The sequence below is a fragment of the Genypterus blacodes genome, unplaced genomic scaffold, assembly GCF_046128005.1.
Source record: "Genypterus blacodes isolate CSIRO-AG114 ecotype Tasmania unplaced genomic scaffold, CSIRO-AGI_Gbla_v1 ptg000044l_1, whole genome shotgun sequence".
Taxonomy (NCBI): Eukaryota; Metazoa; Chordata; class Actinopteri; order Ophidiiformes; family Ophidiidae; genus Genypterus; species Genypterus blacodes.
Window position 1 is genome coordinate 2,739,954 of NW_027466857.1, and position 18,551 is coordinate 2,758,504.

At 43.0% G+C, this 18,551-nt stretch overlaps 1 protein-coding gene across 2 annotated transcripts in view; it reads right to left on the reverse strand.

The window, feature by feature from the left end:
• Positions 1 to 18,551, reverse strand: part of afg2a (AAA ATPase AFG2A) — a 102,015-nt gene that overhangs the window by 6,630 nt on the left and 76,834 nt on the right. For both annotated transcript variants that reach the window (XM_076149193.1, XM_076149192.1), the window contains exon 16: positions 8,047 to 8,211. In XM_076149193.1, coding sequence (XP_076005308.1) covers positions 8,047 to 8,211 — 165 coding nt within the window. The remainder of the gene's footprint in view (positions 1 to 8,046; positions 8,212 to 18,551) is intronic.

The window sequence follows — 18,551 nt, forward strand, 5'->3', positions numbered from 1 at the left end:
AGAAAGCTTTGTCTGGCTGAGCAGCAGTACGAACGCACGCCACTTTAATATTACGTGTCTATGCTTTATCCAGGGACCCGTGTGCAGACGTCGAATGGACTAAACTCAAGGATCCAAAGTGGACAGACTCTTATACATAAACCACGGTTAAGTAAGAGTATTTATTTATTCAACATCCTTCCAGGTCCACTGTAGGTTAAGCTACTTGATCCACCAAAAATATATGGATGTTTTTTTTATTTCTTACCCTATATACCATCTATCTACACGGCAAAGAAGTTGATCCTGCAGCAAAATCACCAAACAAGGCTATTTCTGTCTGTGGAGCTGCTCTGCCTCTAAGAAATGCTTACATAAATACAAATCCAATCTGCAGCGTGTGATGTATAAAGACTGCTGCTGGTGTGTGCAGACTTGTTGTTGTGACAGTAAAAGCTTAAAGCCTCGTAGGAAAATGTGGCCGCGCAGGTATACAGTATATGCTGCAATGTAAGAAATGTGTGAAATGTGAGTGGATGTGTAACCTGGAAGCTACCGTGCGACTTACATGCCGGGCATTTGAGCGTTATCGTCTCAGGGCCTCAAACGATCTCATGTTTTGGAAAGACCCATGTGGGACAGCACCTGTGTAAGGGCTACACAGTGTGAAGTTTGTCTATATGTGTGTGTGCGTGCGTGCATTGGGGGTGGGGGGGGGGGGGGGTGGGGGGGGGGGGGGGGGGGATGGCGTGGGTAACGGGGGCCTCGCCTTAAGGGGCATATTTGTCCTCGCCCCTTAATCAGGCGAATGAAAGCACCACATTCTCTCTGGACTTGGGAAGGCAGGGATGGCATATTTACCAAACACACCCACACTGGAGTGACCTGGAGTCTTAGCTCTCTCTCTCTCTCTCTGGATGCGTGTGTGTGTGTGTGTGGTTATGTCAAGGTAGGTAAAAAATGCCACCTGTGATGTGCTCATATCAGTTTCCTATTTGCTCCATCTTTCATAAAGTGTACGAGTTAGCCGTGTGTTCACTTCTTACATTTCCTATTTCTGCTCAGAAGGAATATTTACACATGCCTACAAAAGACTTAACATGGCATTAACTTCTATTATTAGTGCCTCAACCAAGGATTTAGTGGTTTAGAAGCCATATAAGTACTGATAAAAATGTATTATAATTCGAGGGGCACTCCAGTTATGGCTTCACTGTTCAATGACAAATCTTATGTTACTTTGTGTTACCTGGGAATTTACAAAATGAAATTGCAATGGGAGAAACCAATGGGAGAAAGCCTCAGCACGCATTTCCTCCACTGGTGGACTCTCCTCATGCTCTTATTATGAAATTACATTAACGTATATTCTGAGAGTGACCGACTGCTCCTCTGCATCCTGTGCATGTACACATCTCATTTGCATGTTTTCTTTACACGTATGTAAGCATGTTAACCTAGTGTGTGTTTCACATGTTGACCGTCTGAATGGAAACATGAATACATCTGCGGTCAGCTGCATCCACAATAAAACACACACACACACACTTGCTCTCTCTCCTTCTCTGTCTCTCTCTCTCTCTCTCTCACTCACATACCTCTGCTTTTGTGTGTATGTGTATTTTGGAAAATCTCTTCCAGCATCAGCCCTCGTCAAAACACATTCCACCAAAGCTGACACGCCGGCTCGATGATCACCGCTGATCAATTTCCTTCTGACGTCGACGCCATTTATCAGCGTTTTTCTTCTCACGTTGTTTAATGTCACTTTTATTCAAACGGCAACACGTCTGTTACATGCATTTTTTCGCGCATGTGTCCTCGGTGATAAAAAAGAATCTTTGCAACAACAAATCATAAATCAGAGAGCTGACGCACAGAGCCAGAGGAGGAACAGCCACAACCACAACAGGTGTTAAGAGGAAACCATTTGTCTTGTTGCGAGGGTGGATGTGCTCTGTGTGGGCGTGTGTGTGTGTGTCAATGTGGTGTGTGTATGTCACAAGGCCTGATTTGGTGTTCAAAGTTTAGTGTATCTTTGGCATGAATTTAGAAGTCTATGAGAGAAGTGCAGAGGGAACCTGTTGTGACATAATTTGATAAATGACTTCAAGTTAGAGTCCAACACTCAGAGATTCTCAGATAGCAAAGACGGGGAAATAATACAGATCACAAACGGCGTATGGACGTCAAGACAGACTGTGGATCTGTGTTATTTGTACGTCCTGCATTGGAACAGGCGAACATTGGAACATGTGAAGACACAGAGTAAAGAAAACAATTGCGCCTGTGAGTTTGAATGGCCGTCAGCCAAGCGTCTCACACACCTGGGCTCGGACCAAACAGCTCTCCCCCGCTGGAGGGGAAAGAACCACAGCTATGGAGGTTTGCACGCAGTCATAAAGATAGAACATAAAGATATTCTGACGCGACTTAACACCTTTAGAAAAATGCCGGGAACGACCTCACCACCCAGGGAGACGGATATTAACACGCTGTTGGATTTAGAAGTATTCATTTGTCATCACACTAACATACTCAGCATCAGAACATCTTCCCCTTACAGTCAGTACGTTTACATGCATGTTAAAAGTCACGTAAACACCGTAATTATATTGAAACAGGCATAAATTGACTTGTGCTTACCCAAGACACAACAGTCCTAGATAGATTACGTGATTGTACATTGATTGACTCATGTAAACGTAATCAGAGTAAGACTTTCACATGCGTTTCCTCACTTGGCGGAGTCACCTCATAGTCCAAATATACACAGCATGTATATTTGGAGAGCAGTAGAATCATTAGTTCCGGCCATGTATACATCTTAGTTGCATTTTTGCCCTTAATCACAGTAGAGACAGAAATGGGAGAGAACAGTGTGCCTGGACTGTAAACACATTTGCTGCTAATCCCTGGGAAATCCTGATTTAGTCAACATCTGCTAAGTGCTCATGGCTGTAGTGTTTTTGCACCACACCTCTCACAGTTTATCAAACCACATGACTTAGTGCAAGTCCCCTAAGGACACACACACACACGCACACACACACTGTATGACTTAACTTTATCAGAACTCTGTCCCGTTCACAACACATCACTTTCTGTCTTGTAAAATCTTGAAATCGTGGTTTGCATAACTATTGACTGACGGGTGACAGGGGATCAGGATCTTTCACCAACTGGAATCCCTGATGATTCTGTTTGGTCTGCAAACTGTATTTGGTCACCAAAACACACACACACACAAGGCCAGAGAGTGACAGAACCTTTTTCGTGTTATGAATCCACCTGGTTGCCATTGTCCCTGAGCTCTTACTGGCGGTCACAACACATTTCACACGATAGAACTTGTGGTGCGTCAATCAGTAACTTTACACGCACTTCAATTATACTGAAATCAAGGCAATACACAGTTTTTCAAGTGTATCCTACTTATTGTGATTGAAATTGGCATACACTTCAGCATGCTAACACCGAGTAAGATACCTGGATTATGAGATTGTGAATCCATTTATTTTCTCAATGGGGCAGACTTGCCTTATACCGCGATTACGCAACACCTCATGTTTACGCAGCGGACTCTTGTTGATTCTGTGCATGTACAGGGCGTAATCGCACTTAGCCTTTCATTGCAGTGAGGACAAATGCTCAAGAGTATTGTGTACATGTAAACGTACTGTGTGCATCTCTAGGAATGTATTTGTTTGCATCAGATTATGAAGTTGAAATCTTTACGAAACCTTGCCTATCTCAAATTTTGGTACGGAAGTAATAAACTGAGAGAATTGAGACATATCTTGTTATAAGATAATGTAATAAAGAGCATAACAACAACGCACAGTAGTATGATATGTAGTGTACTTTTAGTATAATCAACACGATCATCTCAACATAATAACATTAAAGTTTGCTTGACTTTTAGACCCGTGTAAGAACCCTTTTTTTTTTGCGGATACAATCTTTTGACACCTTTAATGAAAACAAGCTGCATCTTAACTTGACAGGCTATTAGCTTTTCAACAGGGCTAAAAGCAAAGGTCTGGATTTGACTCAGTGCATGTGACAGGGTGCAATAAATCCTCCAGGTCTTTTCCTGTCAGGGCTTGATCATAAATAAAACAAAATAACAGAGAAAAGTGGAGTAGCATCACACCTTCCTTCAGGAGCCAGTTAAGCCCTTCTGCTTCGTGACAACACGGCGATTACAGTATCAAATGTTGCTTCTGTTCGAAAGAGTGATGGCAGAGATGGGGAAGGAGCCGGCAGCAATTTTCGGGATTGTGTGTGTGCGTGTGTCCGTGTGTTGTCTGTGGAGGGTTTAGTGGGAAGGTGAAGGATGGGAAACCAGGTGTCACTCCAGGCAGGTAGGGAGAGAGGTGATTTTAACAAGCTTGTAGCTCCGAGCTGACAACAACCACGTCCTCCTTCGTGACCTGCTTCTCCCCTCAAAACAAGTCTCAATTCTCAGGAATGTAATTAAAGCAAAAGCTTCAAGTAGTCAGGGTGTGTGTGTTTGTGTGTGTTCATGTCACAAAACTTTCTTTGCTTCATCTTTATAGCACCAAACACACTTGTGGTGCTACAGGAAGCCAAATCTGATTCTCATTGAGGGATGAGAAGTGATTTGTTTTTAGTACACATCCTACATTTTCCAACAACTATCCGGGTCCAGGTTGGATGTCACGCCCCCCGGGGCCACATCCTCTATCTCTTCTCCTTCCAGTAGGACATGCCTGCAACACCTCCCTGGGGAGGCGTGCTGATCAGCCCCCTGAGCCATCTCAGCTAAGCCCTTTCAACGCCAAGGATCAGTGGTTGTTCTGCAAGCTACGGTCTGATGTACCAGTCCCAACAACCTGCAGGATACTTAGAGGATACTCACAATCCAGAGCTCAGAGGGCTTTCTCTTCAACATGACTTATTAACATGCACAGGGAACTAAAGACAACATTTTTAGTATTTAGCAGAACCCTCACTGGATAAAATATATGGATTAGCAGAGTATTATATTCTGTTAGTCCTTTTTGAAATTGTGTCTGTGTTTACCTTCAAAGATATCAAAGAGGTTTCCAAGTCAGAAATAAACCCTGAGTCATCGTAAACAATCCTCCTAGCACACAACAAGAACCTGTTAACAGTAATTTGTCACCTGTGGCTGGCGTGTCAACAGACTACACTTTCTCAGATTTCAGGAGGCATGTGCCAGCGCTGCTCACACACCACAATTACTGCCATTGTGGATGTTGGGAGCTGCTGCACGACAACACTATGTGCCAGCAGCTGGGAGAAGAATGCGGTGACCTTAAGGTCGGTAGTGTACCCTGTTAAAATTGCATTTGGCCTGTCGTCACTGAAAAATGTCAGGTTCTAGAATAATGGTGCCAGAAATAAGGGGCATGCATTTCAATTGCAGCCGATAGAATTACAGTAGCAATATTATAATTCTTCCTTCTTATCCCGACAAATTTTAAATCTTAAACTGGCTGGTGACATTGGTGGGAGCAACAAATAATGAAATACAGTTAAGAAAATTACAACTGACAGGAAATAGAGCTTAGATATATAAAGAAAAGCAAGAAGCTGACAGTTTCAGTCGAGGAACTTGCTGAATTATTTCACCATTAAAGCTCTGTAATGACTGCAAAACCTCTATGAGAGCAACAACCATGACCTTTAAATGCTCTCAATACTCAATATCATCATTTGTCCTTACTGCCATAAAGGCAAAAATTCTCGCCTAACCAATTTGCTCAGGAGAAGAAGTGTGCAAAGTAAAAAAATGTATGCGGAGATGGTTCACTGATTATAAAGCCATGGGTTATTTACATGCTTCAGTAAATGGATTTATAATCACATAATCTTGGTCTGTTAATAAGAGTAAGCCAACATACTTTGATGCAGATATTGATGCAACTGATGGTGTTTACGTGACTTCTAAAAGACTGTATTCATTGCTTCAATCAGTGTATAAGCGTTGCTTTATCATGCATGTATACACACTGAGACTCAGAGATGTAAAGGCAGTGAGAACAGTTTACAACACAGCGAGCAATGAAAGGAGAAAGGAATGAAAATTAAAGTTGACACCTTGGAGCAACCTCCAGCTCCAGTAAGCATCCTGCGTTTGATTTACAACGACCCCTCATTCAACTTCTCCCTAGCAGAGAGCGCTTGACGCACGACTGACCGATGTTTAGCAGCGGCGGCCTACTGCATTACCGGGCCTTGCCAAGTCAAATAGAATCGCTCAATACACTGTCACACTGAGATGGAGAAATCCAGCTACTCATAATGTCTACACAACGGCAATGGTAGCTCGTCTAATTGAATGATGTATCATTTCTTTGCAAGCAGCTTGTTTCCCCTTCAGAAACAGAGAGAATCTGCAGCCTCTAGGTTTCATATAACCATTCATGCAAGAGGATGCAATGCTTTATCTTTGGAATAGAATGTGCTGCAAAAGAGAAGACACATTTATAGAATCTCTTGCATTTAGATGTAAAATCAGAAGTAGCCCCGAGTGCGACTCCGTTGAGATTGAAAGAGTGGACTTGAAAATTGATGACGGCTGGAACTATTAGTATGTTCCACTGTGGCTTTAAACCTCCTGCTTCTCGCCACATCAACAGCCCCCATCCAGTGTGTTTGACATTTGCATGTTTATTTGTTGTGTTTGTCCCTCAGTGCTCCTTTGTTGTAAATTCTTGTTGCATTATCTTCATTACTCTGGTTACCTGGATCGTATTCTCTGCTGTTGCAACAACCAAACTTCCCCACGGTGATCACAGAGGTTTACAGTTTCATCTAATCTAATTTGATCTATAGCGGAGTTGAGTACATTGTATGCGCACAGGTGAAACTGAGCTCATTTGAGCTCTTATCAGTCGAACTGTGGCACGTCTTTGAATTTTTGTGGGGATTCACACAACTGAACAGCAAGTGACTGCAAACCTCCATTCCGCAGATGAGATTCTATACCAGAAACCCTGATGTCAAACACAGCACCTGATAGCAGGGGATTGGTTTCTACTGCATACCTCCTCCAGGTGTATGCCTGCTTTAGGGCTGCTTTTTGGGTGGGGGCGGCCTTGTCAGGGATCAGGGGTAGATCATGTATTTTCAAGATATGAAGAGGCCCTAGAGATAACCTCAAAGTGGCCTGAAGACGATCGCGTCAAATAAAGAGAGGGAAAACTTGACACCGAGCTGTCGTGATCAGCAGGTTGAAAGCGATGTAGACGTGCACATCCACATGTATTTCGGTGTCTAAATCCCACAGACAAACATATGACTCTGCTTGTGTTTCAGGCAAATAAATGAAAGAAACGAGCTAGCGCAAATACACAGGGATAACTGGGGCAACAATGACATCTGTGTTTGGCACACCAGCCAAAATCAGTTGTTTCCTAAGCCGGTCAGAAGACAAGCATGACATTTCCATCACGTCCGTAACGCTTGAAGTCAAAATATACATCGGTGATTCACATTCTGGAAAATAGATGGACTGTGCATCTCACAGGAATGTTTTTGTGTGTCCAAATGGTGTGTGAGCTATGAGTCACAGTGAACTACAAAGACACACAAACATGATTCTCCTGACAAATAACAAGACAGGGATCGACTAAATCTATCTAGCATAAAAAAATGAAAAACGTCACATTCTAGAAGACAAAAACAATGATACCAGTTATATTTTTTGCGTTCAATTTCTTCAAGTCTCTTTATATTTGTATATTATAAGAGGGGGGCAATTGCACTGTTCAAGACATGAATCACGCGGCCGACTAATGTGTCACACAAAGGAGCGTTTGTACAATTACAGCAGGAGATCACGAGGGAGGACCGTGACACAGTACAGACCCGACACAGACATCATGGAAAAGAATAGTAACATCACTCCTCTATGTAGGTCACAGTCAAGTCCTTCACTTCCTATTTGGGGATCAACAGTAGCCTTATAAGATAGAAGCTGGTGAACTCTTCACTGTTGCCAGGTTGAAACAAATGAAAGTGAAATGAATGATCTTCTCTAATTCCTCTGCCCTTCTTGCAAATGTAACTTACCTCTGCTCCAGAATACTTGTTGGTCCGAGTCACCAGGTCATGGAGACACACACTTTCAGACACAGGCATGTTACGGAACTGGAGAGAAAATATTTCCTGTCGGGTTGGAGCATCGGGAAGAGGCACGTACACGACTCGGTCAAGGCGACCCGGTCTCATGAGAGCCTGTGGGAGAGAGAGTGAGTCATGCTGTCAGTCAAGGCTTCCATACGGATACAGAACATAGCATCAATATAAGCATCCTTAACTTCTAAAATATAAATAAAACTTAGTGCATCCATCCACCTCTCATAAATGCTTTGCTTGGTTTAAAATGTAAACATCTCTCCTCAGTTCCTCTGATTTTATTTATTTCAATTTCTCCATCAATCATTGTATAGCCTCTTCTCTTAGTGTTCCAATTTGTCTAATATTCACATAAACTCTGTGTACTCTAAGAGTTGTGAATTTGATGAATTGCTACAGTAACACAATCCAAATCAGAACAGTAGTTACAAGCCCAGGTGAAATAAAATCAATAAGCAAATTCATTACGCTTCTCAGGTTTGTTCAGTCTTTGCTCCCAGGCTTTATCGCTCTCGACACACTCTTCTACTCAAATACATTACCACACGCTCAATACTACAGGATCTGCCCTTACCGTGATTAAAGGCAACAATGTGATTAAGATTCTTTATTGTCATTAAGCTGTTCATGCATGGAATCAAGGCGAGTAAGCCGCTCTGCAAGTAAACATGACAAGTTGCTTATTCACAGTATGATGCAACACATGTGGAGGCATCATCCTGAGATTAAGGGTTTTACATTCATGAATAAATTCATTTAGAACTGTGAATCATAGTAAACATACTTAAAATTGTGACAGAATTTCAACTGCATCAAGTTGATTATTGTCGAAGTATGACCAAAGTAACTATTAACAACATAATAGCATAATTCAAACTAACTTTTTACTCTTACTGGGATATATTACAATTCTTTGAACAACAGAAAGTTCCTTGTGGGCTGTCAACAGCAACTCATAAAAAGAACAGAAAAAACATCATTCTTTCATCATTTTGGGCCAAAGTCATTATAATAGAAGAGAATAAGATGCTGATGAGAGAGCATTTAAGGACACAACATTATAGTCCAGGGCAATATCATCTAACTGTGATGTAATGTCTACTTGCCTCTTACGTTAAAAGGAACCAAACCCTACTCTTCTCCTGCGCTTATGGTATTTCACTCTGCATAGGAGCATGAACTAAATGCCGTAAAAGCAAACTGTGACATATACGTTCTCCACTTCCAAGCGTGGACACAATGTCGACGTTATCTGATAAACCCTCCACTTCCTACAGATCACACTCCATGACCCCAAAACAGTCCTTGAGTACCCAAAGCCGTCGCTGTCTCGCTTGTCAGACGTCATTAAGTGGCAGGCGCCTCGCAAAAACACAGACAGGCAGACAGACTGACAAATATGTCCCGTCTCCATTCACTCTCTTAAGCCAGGCCGGGGCAAGCTGTGGTATGGTATTGTTTGGTTTGGTTTGGTTTGGGCTGCGCATCCATTGACCAACCAGTGAGCTCAAGAACAGCAAGATTTGAAAGTAATGAATTAATTCTAATCAATGTGAATTAGCATTTAATTTCAGCACTGGAACAAAGAATCAACAACAAAAAAAAACAAATGGCAACTAGAACTGACAGCTTCATTGTTGTTCTTCTCCCAAGACTCAGTGAAGCCTGGCTGTAAAGACAGTGGAGACACTGGCTTTGAGCCAGACGGGCCACAGCAGGGCTAAACCCCGGCCGGCGGAGACAAGGAGGCAGACACACACAGACGCAAGCCATGCAGGAGGTCACGTCAGGAGTGATCAGTGAAGGTTGGAAGGACTGGACCAGCAGGCTTTGAACTCACAGTCATAACGCTGCTATACCAGCTACTCTGCATGCATCACGTATCCCTCCGACCTGACAACCTCCTTGTTTGTGTTATACACAAAGACTGCAGACGTTTACTGTATGTTATCTTGTTCACTTAATGAGTCGAGCATTCAAATTCCATTCACAATTAGTAACTGTAACATACATGTAACATACTGTTCTTGCTCTGTGTAACAGGCCAACATTATGTGATAGGAAATGAATATAAATAATCCATTACCTTATATTTGATGTAAGCTACCATATTGAATGAGTAAAGTATGGACCCACATTACCCAAAACCGTTTTTATCTTGCTCTTGGGTGTCCTCATCTGTAACAACCTGGAAAATGTGAAATTAGAAAACCTTCTGGAAGCTGCAGGACCTTTGCCTTTGTAAAAATGTTTTGGATCGGAGGAAAAAGTGCTACATTTTAGACAGGTCTTCTAAACTGGAAAGATCCTGCAGCCTATTACTGCCAGTGTCATTTTCAAAGACAACCAATCTGAACCATGTATCATTTGCGTACTACACCTACCCATAACACACTGCAAAAGCTCGGGTTTCTTTGTCAACGAAATCCACAACCTCTATCTAAACAACAACGGGAATCATATTTGTTTTTATGTATATGTGACTGCATTATTTTAAGAACTCAATTTACAGCACAAACACGTCTTTAAATCAGTTTTTTGGTTTTTAATTTCTCATCCGATCACAGGACCCTCGAAACTTACAGTAATGTCTCGCTTATAGATATAGCCTTACATGAAATGGAGAAAAAGTAGCAGTGTGGTATCCAAAACCATGTTTTCGAAAATGGCCGAACTCAATTAATCTAACATTTAAAAAAGTCATTAAGTAACCAAAAATGTCAGGATTACCAGCATACTAAAAACACACAATACATTCTCAAGACAAAGTGCTGCTTCCACAGTGTGTAGGGAGGTAATCTTCAGGTCTGCTTTAATGGTTTCTTTATACCTCCCCCTGGATGCACAAATCCCATTCACAGGACCATGGGCAGTTTTCCTGCCTTTTATCTGTTGCCTATTTGCGTTCCCAATTACGTCCCTGTGAGTGTGTATGGGACATAAGAGGATGGAAACGAAGGCAAACACAGGTCGCTGTTCCAGGTAACCACAACAGAGGCCTGGCTGACAAAAGAGCAATGCATCACAAGAGGAAATGTTCTCGACATTCTTCCACTCATCTGACGAACGTGTCTATGCCAAAGATTGAACTAGAGGAGAGTATAGCAGAAAATATAAGTGTAAAGGGTTAACAACTTGGTTTAGGGGGTGGAGAACGTGAGGAGTTCTTTGTCCCTCACAAACAGTGTGTGTTAATGACTCTGATAATGACTCTGATATCTTGCACATCTACATCTCAGCCTTCCAATGTGTGTTGTCAACAATATGACAATCACAAATCACTCATTTTGGCTTAAAGACATTTGTGCTGATCCATGCTTGGCCTTTGTCACACTATCATACAGCCCTCGCCAGATACCTGTCTATGCAAATTAAATATGTGGGTTACCCCGACTGGGTCTGTCTGTTTAGTGTGGACAGGGGGCTGAAGCCGAAGGGGAAATCTTAATGTTCAGAATTAGCCAACTTCACTCAGACATGGCCTTTGTCCATTTTTCCCACAGTCTGGTAGGTACAGGGTACAGTGGATGGGAGGGAGGGGGGGGGGCACCATGGGGACGCACTCTGTGGTTGTTTGTCACACACAGCAGGCCGAGCCAGTCGCGGTGGTGTGTGTTGCACTATGCCGTGGACGTGCCAGGGACACTTCCTGACTTGCTCTCCCTGGAAGTATCTGTGGGCTGTATGCCAATGCAAACCTGCTGACCTCTGGCTACATAACACACATACACAGACACTCACACACACGGACACACGGACACACACACACACACTGATAAACAAATGCACATGTGCAAGCTTTAATGCCAGCACATGCACAAATAAATACACAATTATGCTGCAGCCCGTTTAGCACTATTAAAGTTGGGGCTCATTTTGCTGGCAGTAGTGGTGCAAAGTAGCTGCCCACTACTTTATCAGCCCTTAATACTCTCTGCACTCATAATGGAGAAGTGCCCAATGCTTCCAGGTGCTCAGGCTCCAAGGGATCCAAGGTGCTCCCAAAAAACAGAGCAGACCCTCAGCTTTGAGACTGCTAAACTCATCTGACTGCCCTGGAGGGAAAGAAAGGCTTTTTTCCCCCCCTTTCCTCTCAGCAAGAGCAGGGGGCCCATCCATCACTTAACAAGATACACTTCCTGTTCTCAAGGATCCGGGGGTGGGGGTAGAAGAGGAGTAAGAGGGAGGAGGGCGGAGGGGACAGAGGGGGAGGTGGAGGAGGAGGAGGGGGGACCCCGAAACACAAATACTTGGCTTGGCATGTCGGGCAAGCGTTGACGGGTTCCTTTCGTAACAGCATCATTCCACCTGAAGTTTTGGCTCGGCGGGCAGGAGGTGAGAGAGTGGCGGAGAGAGAGAGGGGGAGAAAAAGGAGAAGGGGACAAAAACAGACAAACCAAACAGCCCAGAAAATCCATCTAACAGGGCCACAGGGACAAAACCCCGCAAACAAACAGACGAGACGTGTAGGAGAAAAAAAAAAATCTGCAAATCTACGAAACGTGGCTGGATAAATTCTGTGTTTTCCTACATGAGTCAGCATGACAGATTGCATCCACCTTGCTGCACCACTGACATGATAGGCATCATTACACATGAGCCATTAGTAATTAGAAATGCCCCTGGGTAAGAAATACCAACTAGCTTGGAGTCAACATGGAGCCGCTGATTTGCCGATGAAGTGGAGTGTATACGTGCGATCAAACAGCCTGTTAAACTACATTAATGATGGTGCGGTAATGAGAAAGTTTTGAAAAACAAGTGGGACCATAGCCGAATCAGTCAAGCCGATCAAAACACGACCAAGAAAAACCTCATCTACTCTCTCTGCGCCACGTTTCACTGCCGATAACAACAGTAATCATTCCAGGCATTGCAATTCTCCTCAAGAAGTGATTACCCCCTAATGACAGACGACTTCCTATCTGTGAAGGCCGGTGCCTCTCCCTAACCAGCGAGGAATGCCGGGAATCTTCTCCTTGGAGCATTATTGCTCCGCACATTCTTGGCCGGCTTCAATCTGACCTGCTCTCAGCTACGTCTACAAACTGTTTACAAAGTGACGCCCCCGCAATTCAGGTGTCTTATTCTTAGACGGGTGCGTAGACGCGGCGTGGGTACATCAAGATCAGATTTACCTTGTTCACACACCCTCTCCAAATGAAATGAAACATGATAGGAAAGGCTGGATTCACTATACTGAACATAAGAACAAAATCCTTTCCTGCACACTTGAAATGTCTCGTTTCTTTAAAACCTTTTTCTCGTTTTCTTTCCAGGACAAGAGTTGGTTGGCTGGCTGAATAAGTGGCTTCGCCTGAGGAGACGTGAGTTGACTTTGTTTCTTGCCTGAAGGCATTTGTTGTATGTGGTTTCCTAACCTGTCAGTCTGCAATCCTCAGAGGCCACGGTGAGTCATACCGACTCGGAGATGGGCCACCCTGGATTTATGCAGAACACACAAAACAAAAAAATGCAAGAGAACGATGGGAACCAAAGGCTGAGAGAGAGAGAGAGAGAGAGAGAGAGAGAGAGAGAGAGAGAGAGACAGAGAGAGAGAGAGAGAGAGAGAGAGAGAGAGAGAGAGAGAGAGAGAGAGAGAGAGAGAGAGAGAGAGAGAGAGAGAGAGAGAGAGAGCTCTTGATTGTCTCTTGTCAGAAGTGCTTTTTCTGCAATTCAAGTTTGGGGAATTATTATTGGCTACCGGCCAAATGTCAGTTCTGGCTATGAGTAGGTTAAGAACAATCGGTGAGATATCCTACATTAGAGCTTGACATGAACCTGATGGGACCACTCAGGGTTCAACAAGGTTAAAACGTCACATTCAGTCATGTTTTGTTGTGTTATTAATCGTGTTTGGGTCCATCTGTCAGAAATATTTTCAGGTTTCAGTCGGAATCAAAACCCTGCTGCTCTATTTCAGGCCTGAACGGACTTGAACACAAATTCATCAGACTACGATCTGGCTTGGATTAATAAAATGATGGTATGTTTTTGTGTTGAGTCAGACTCGGACCGCACTCTTGGTAATCGTAGCGATGTATAAAGGTGATGTAATGTTAGAATCTTTTTATTTCTTGACAGTGCTTCTTGTTACAAATAATTCTCAGTTCTATTAAACAGAGTAACACAGTAGACTGCCCATCTTGGATCTTCAGAAACTATAGTAGTAGTAGAACTAACCTAGTTCCTTACTAAGAAAGGAAGGAAACAGTTCCTGCTGTGTGAACGTTCTTCCACCGTCTCTCAGCAGTAGACCCCCTTCATGAGGTTAGAGACATTTTGTCTCAACACCAAGCAGGGTAAGAGCACTGTTTTGAGAAAACGTGTCTCTCTTTCTGTCCTTTGCATTCTTACATTCTTTCAGCTGATGTGAATTACCTAGTGAAGACTTTTAAAAGTGTTCCATACTAAATCCTTCTAAAAAGATGACATAAGTTTGGCCATGCTGTGCTCAGAGGGACACTGGACCTGCTTTATGTCTCCCCTGATTTTGATGTGGGGAGATGGGGGAGAGAGAGAGTAAGACATAGAGAGAGTGAGCGAGAGAGAGAGAGAGAGAGAGAGAGCAGAGCAGAGCAGAGCAAAGTTGGCAACCAGTCAAAAACACGAGAGGCTTTCACTCTGGATTTTGCCCTTGAGTCAAACTTGCATCCGGCAGGCGAGGCCACCGTGTCCAAGAACCAAATTACTCTGCCGTTGTTAACCCCCTACTGTCCTACATAATCTTCACAGCCGAGAGGAAGTAAGTCTCACAAATTAAAAAAGGAACAATTAACTTGTTTGTTACCGGTTTGCACACAACACAAACTATGATACTGTCAAAGTATAAACACTTTTTATTTTGTTTTTATTGTTTTAGAATTTGTGGCTCCAGCTAAAAGCAAACTAGAAAACATGGAGAAACAAAAGTTGTGTGTGTGTGTGTGTGTATACAACTTTGCAGCACATAGGGTCGTTATGGAATTAGATGTCACACCTCCTTTACCTTTTATGGTGTGTGTGTGTGTTTGAGGGTCACGATCATATGGAGGCCAGGTGAAGGGGATGAGGTGAGCAGGGGGGAAGTCGCAGCTGTGCCGCTCTCCTTTTTTGGGTGTGGGGGGTAGTGCTAACACCCCAACAGCTGCCCTAGGGGCCGCAATAAAGTCCCCAAATCTGTCAAAACAACTCTGGCTGGCTGGCCCTCACACCTTGGTCAAAATAAAAATGTCCATTACTAAAAAAAAAGCAGTCTAAGTCTGATAGGAAGAGGTCGACAGTGTGTGTGTGTGTGTTTGTCTGTGTGTGTGTGTGTGTGCGTGCGTGTGTGTGTGTAAAAAAAAAAAGGTTAAAGAAAAGCAGAGGAAATTAGGCAGAGGCCATGTTGAAATGTCAACTCATTGGAGCCCAAAATAAAAAAGCAGTAAAGCGGCTGCCATAAAATACATGTATGTTTGCTTTACAAAGAGGTGTTTCCTGTGAGCTGTCCGCAGTTCGCAGTTTAATTCTACGGGGCCTTGCGTTCGGTGTAAACTCGCCAGGTCTGGTTTCCATAATCTGGCCCCCGAGCCTGTGGGCACCCTCCAAAAACTGGAGGAGTCGCTGCTACTGACAAAATGGTAGAAACAACTGCCAAACATGACTTTGTCCTTTTTCTCAGTTTCTCTATTCCTGTCTCCTTGCCTCTCCATTGAAGAGAATATAATTCTTGTGTCTTGTGCCACTCGCTATCCTCATTACTGTCTCCACATTCTACAGCACATACATTCTTCTCCGTGTGTGTGTGTTTGAGATGTGAAAGTATAAAAGGGCCTCTGAATTTAAGTTTTACAAGCGGAAGTCCGACAACATCAAACAGAGCTAAACTCTGGGTGGTGTGTGACATGTGACTTCACAGCTATACATGGGCACATATGACACCTTGCCTCCTCCTCACTTTCATCCTTCTCACCTATCCCTCCTTCCTTCAACTTCTGAGAAACATTACAATGAGAATTTAATTTCCTTTTTGCATCAACATCTCTTTCATTTACTTCTCTCTCTTTGCACTGCAGCACACACAGACACACAGACACACACACACACACACACACACGCACGCACACACGCACACACACACACACCCTCTCCCCCCAGAGACAGACTGCAGGTGCCAGGCCCACCTTGGGGTCCCTGCCGGGCTCTCGTTAGGGTTGGTGCCATTCAGGCGGCTCCTAACACGCAACCCTGAACTCATTGTGTTTCTCTGACAGCCCTTGTCATCCTCTACATGTAGCTATGAAAGAAATCGGAGGCAGACTTCATGGTTTACTGCTTTGAAACCCTTGGGACAGTGATAACGCTGAGATTTGAAAAGAGCCAACAACATGCAGATGAAAATATGTTAGCTGAAAGTATTGGCTCATTACATGTATGTCAGACAGCCGATATGCAAAAAGGAATTGCAATACAAAATCATTTTAAGGCTGAATTCTTTATTCTTTAATTTTATTTTGAGTTTATTTCATTTTTTTGTTGTTGCTAATTACACGATCAGCGAATGCGCCTTCTAACTATGCGGATTTGGCGTGAGAATGAACTTAAGTTGTGTAATCCGCCCAACACGGAGTCCTCAACAAGCTCAGAAAATACACAAAAATCTACATTTAATGATATTAAAATATAAATTGAATTAATGAGATCAATGAAGTGAAAAGAAATATCAAAACATCTTGCATTCAACTTCAGCTGCTGGAAAACGTATCTATTAGTAGGCATTAGGCATCTATTAGTCATGAAATCCATTCAAAAGGAGCCACCAGAAGAGCTACTACTAAAATGTGTTATATGTTGCTGTTCCTTCACTGACGGAAGGGGGCGAGCAGTATGCTAGTATGACTAAAACTCCTGTTTAGTGCGTTGAATATCTGATTTGGATGTGGGGGAATGATGTGTTTGTGTGCTGGCAACAGGAACAGTGTGCAACAAAATGCAGACTCTGATATAGTGTACCTGTAATTCACATTTTCACCTGCTCTTCACAGGCAGGGAAATGTCACGTAGAATTGACCCCTGCTAATTGCGTGACACAGTAAATTCAACTGAATATATTATTATTAATATCCCTGCCCATTATTTATGCAATCCTCCCAAAAATAAATATGCATAAAGCAGAGAATCGTACCTTGGAATGGTACACGGTGTTGACATGCAAACTGCACACACAAATCTGTGCCCCAGACCAGCGCAAAAAGGCTCAGTGCATCCGGCCCTCAGTGCTGTCATGACCAGTACTCCCATTATCACCATCAACACCATTCACCTCCTCCATCAACATTGTTTTCTCTATCGCCGGCATCATGAGGCCAAGATCGGTGACAGTGTCAGCACGATGACACGCACACGCACACACACGCGCACACACACACACACACACACACACACACACACACACACACACACACACACACACACACACACACACACAGACAGAATGTGACGCTCACATATGCTCCCACTCATAGATACTTAGGAAAGAGACAAACATAAACAGCCGTGTCGCTGAGTGACAGCACTGACTCTGACGGATCAGTTTCCGCTTCCGTGAAATCTAAACATTAGTTTGTTTACACTCATCTCAAGCTGAGTCTGGGCCGGGGGTCGAGGGGTGTGTGTGTGTGTGTGTGTGTGTGTGTGTGTGTGTGTGTGTTTGTGTCTTCATGCTGATATGTCTGTATGTGTGAAAGAATATAAAGGACAGTGATTGAGACAACAGCATGAGCTGAGATAAGAGAGAGGGACAGACTCAAGACAGACAGCTGTCTCTCCAACACTTCAATTATCATCATCATCCTGGTCCTTTGACAACTGGCATTAAAAGTATCATGCACCAGCAGCAAATTATCTGAAACTACGTAAAACTTTTAGTTAAGCACATTTCCAGACAAAATCAGTGTAAATAACTCACGTTAGCTAACACTGATCATACCAAGATCGCTTACTTGAATGTATGGAATGGTGAAGAGAAGGGATTGTAAAGAAACACTCTCAAATCTCAAATCTGTGTTTTCTGGTTTCATCCCTTTGACAAAACAAAAAGAAACAGCTTTATTTGAGTGGCCTGTTCGTCGTACAGGTGACCATTTTCAGCAAGTTGCAACTCCAGGTTGAAAAGAATGCTACATGCTATTGTGCCGCAATATACAGATTAATATGTATTGATTTTCATTAACGGTTTTATTTTCAAAATGTTTTACGTGTAAAAAAACACACTTTTCTTTTCACCTTGTTGCATCACCACTGTGCACAATGAGCGAAAAACTGGTCATTTTAAAATACAGACTGCAAACACAAATGCTTGCTTGTGAACAAAGAATGTTAACAACAACTTTGATAATGCTCAGCACTTATTCCCTACTATATCATTTTGTTTCAGGAAGTCCAATGGGCTGTTTTATTAAAGTTATCAACTCATTTCC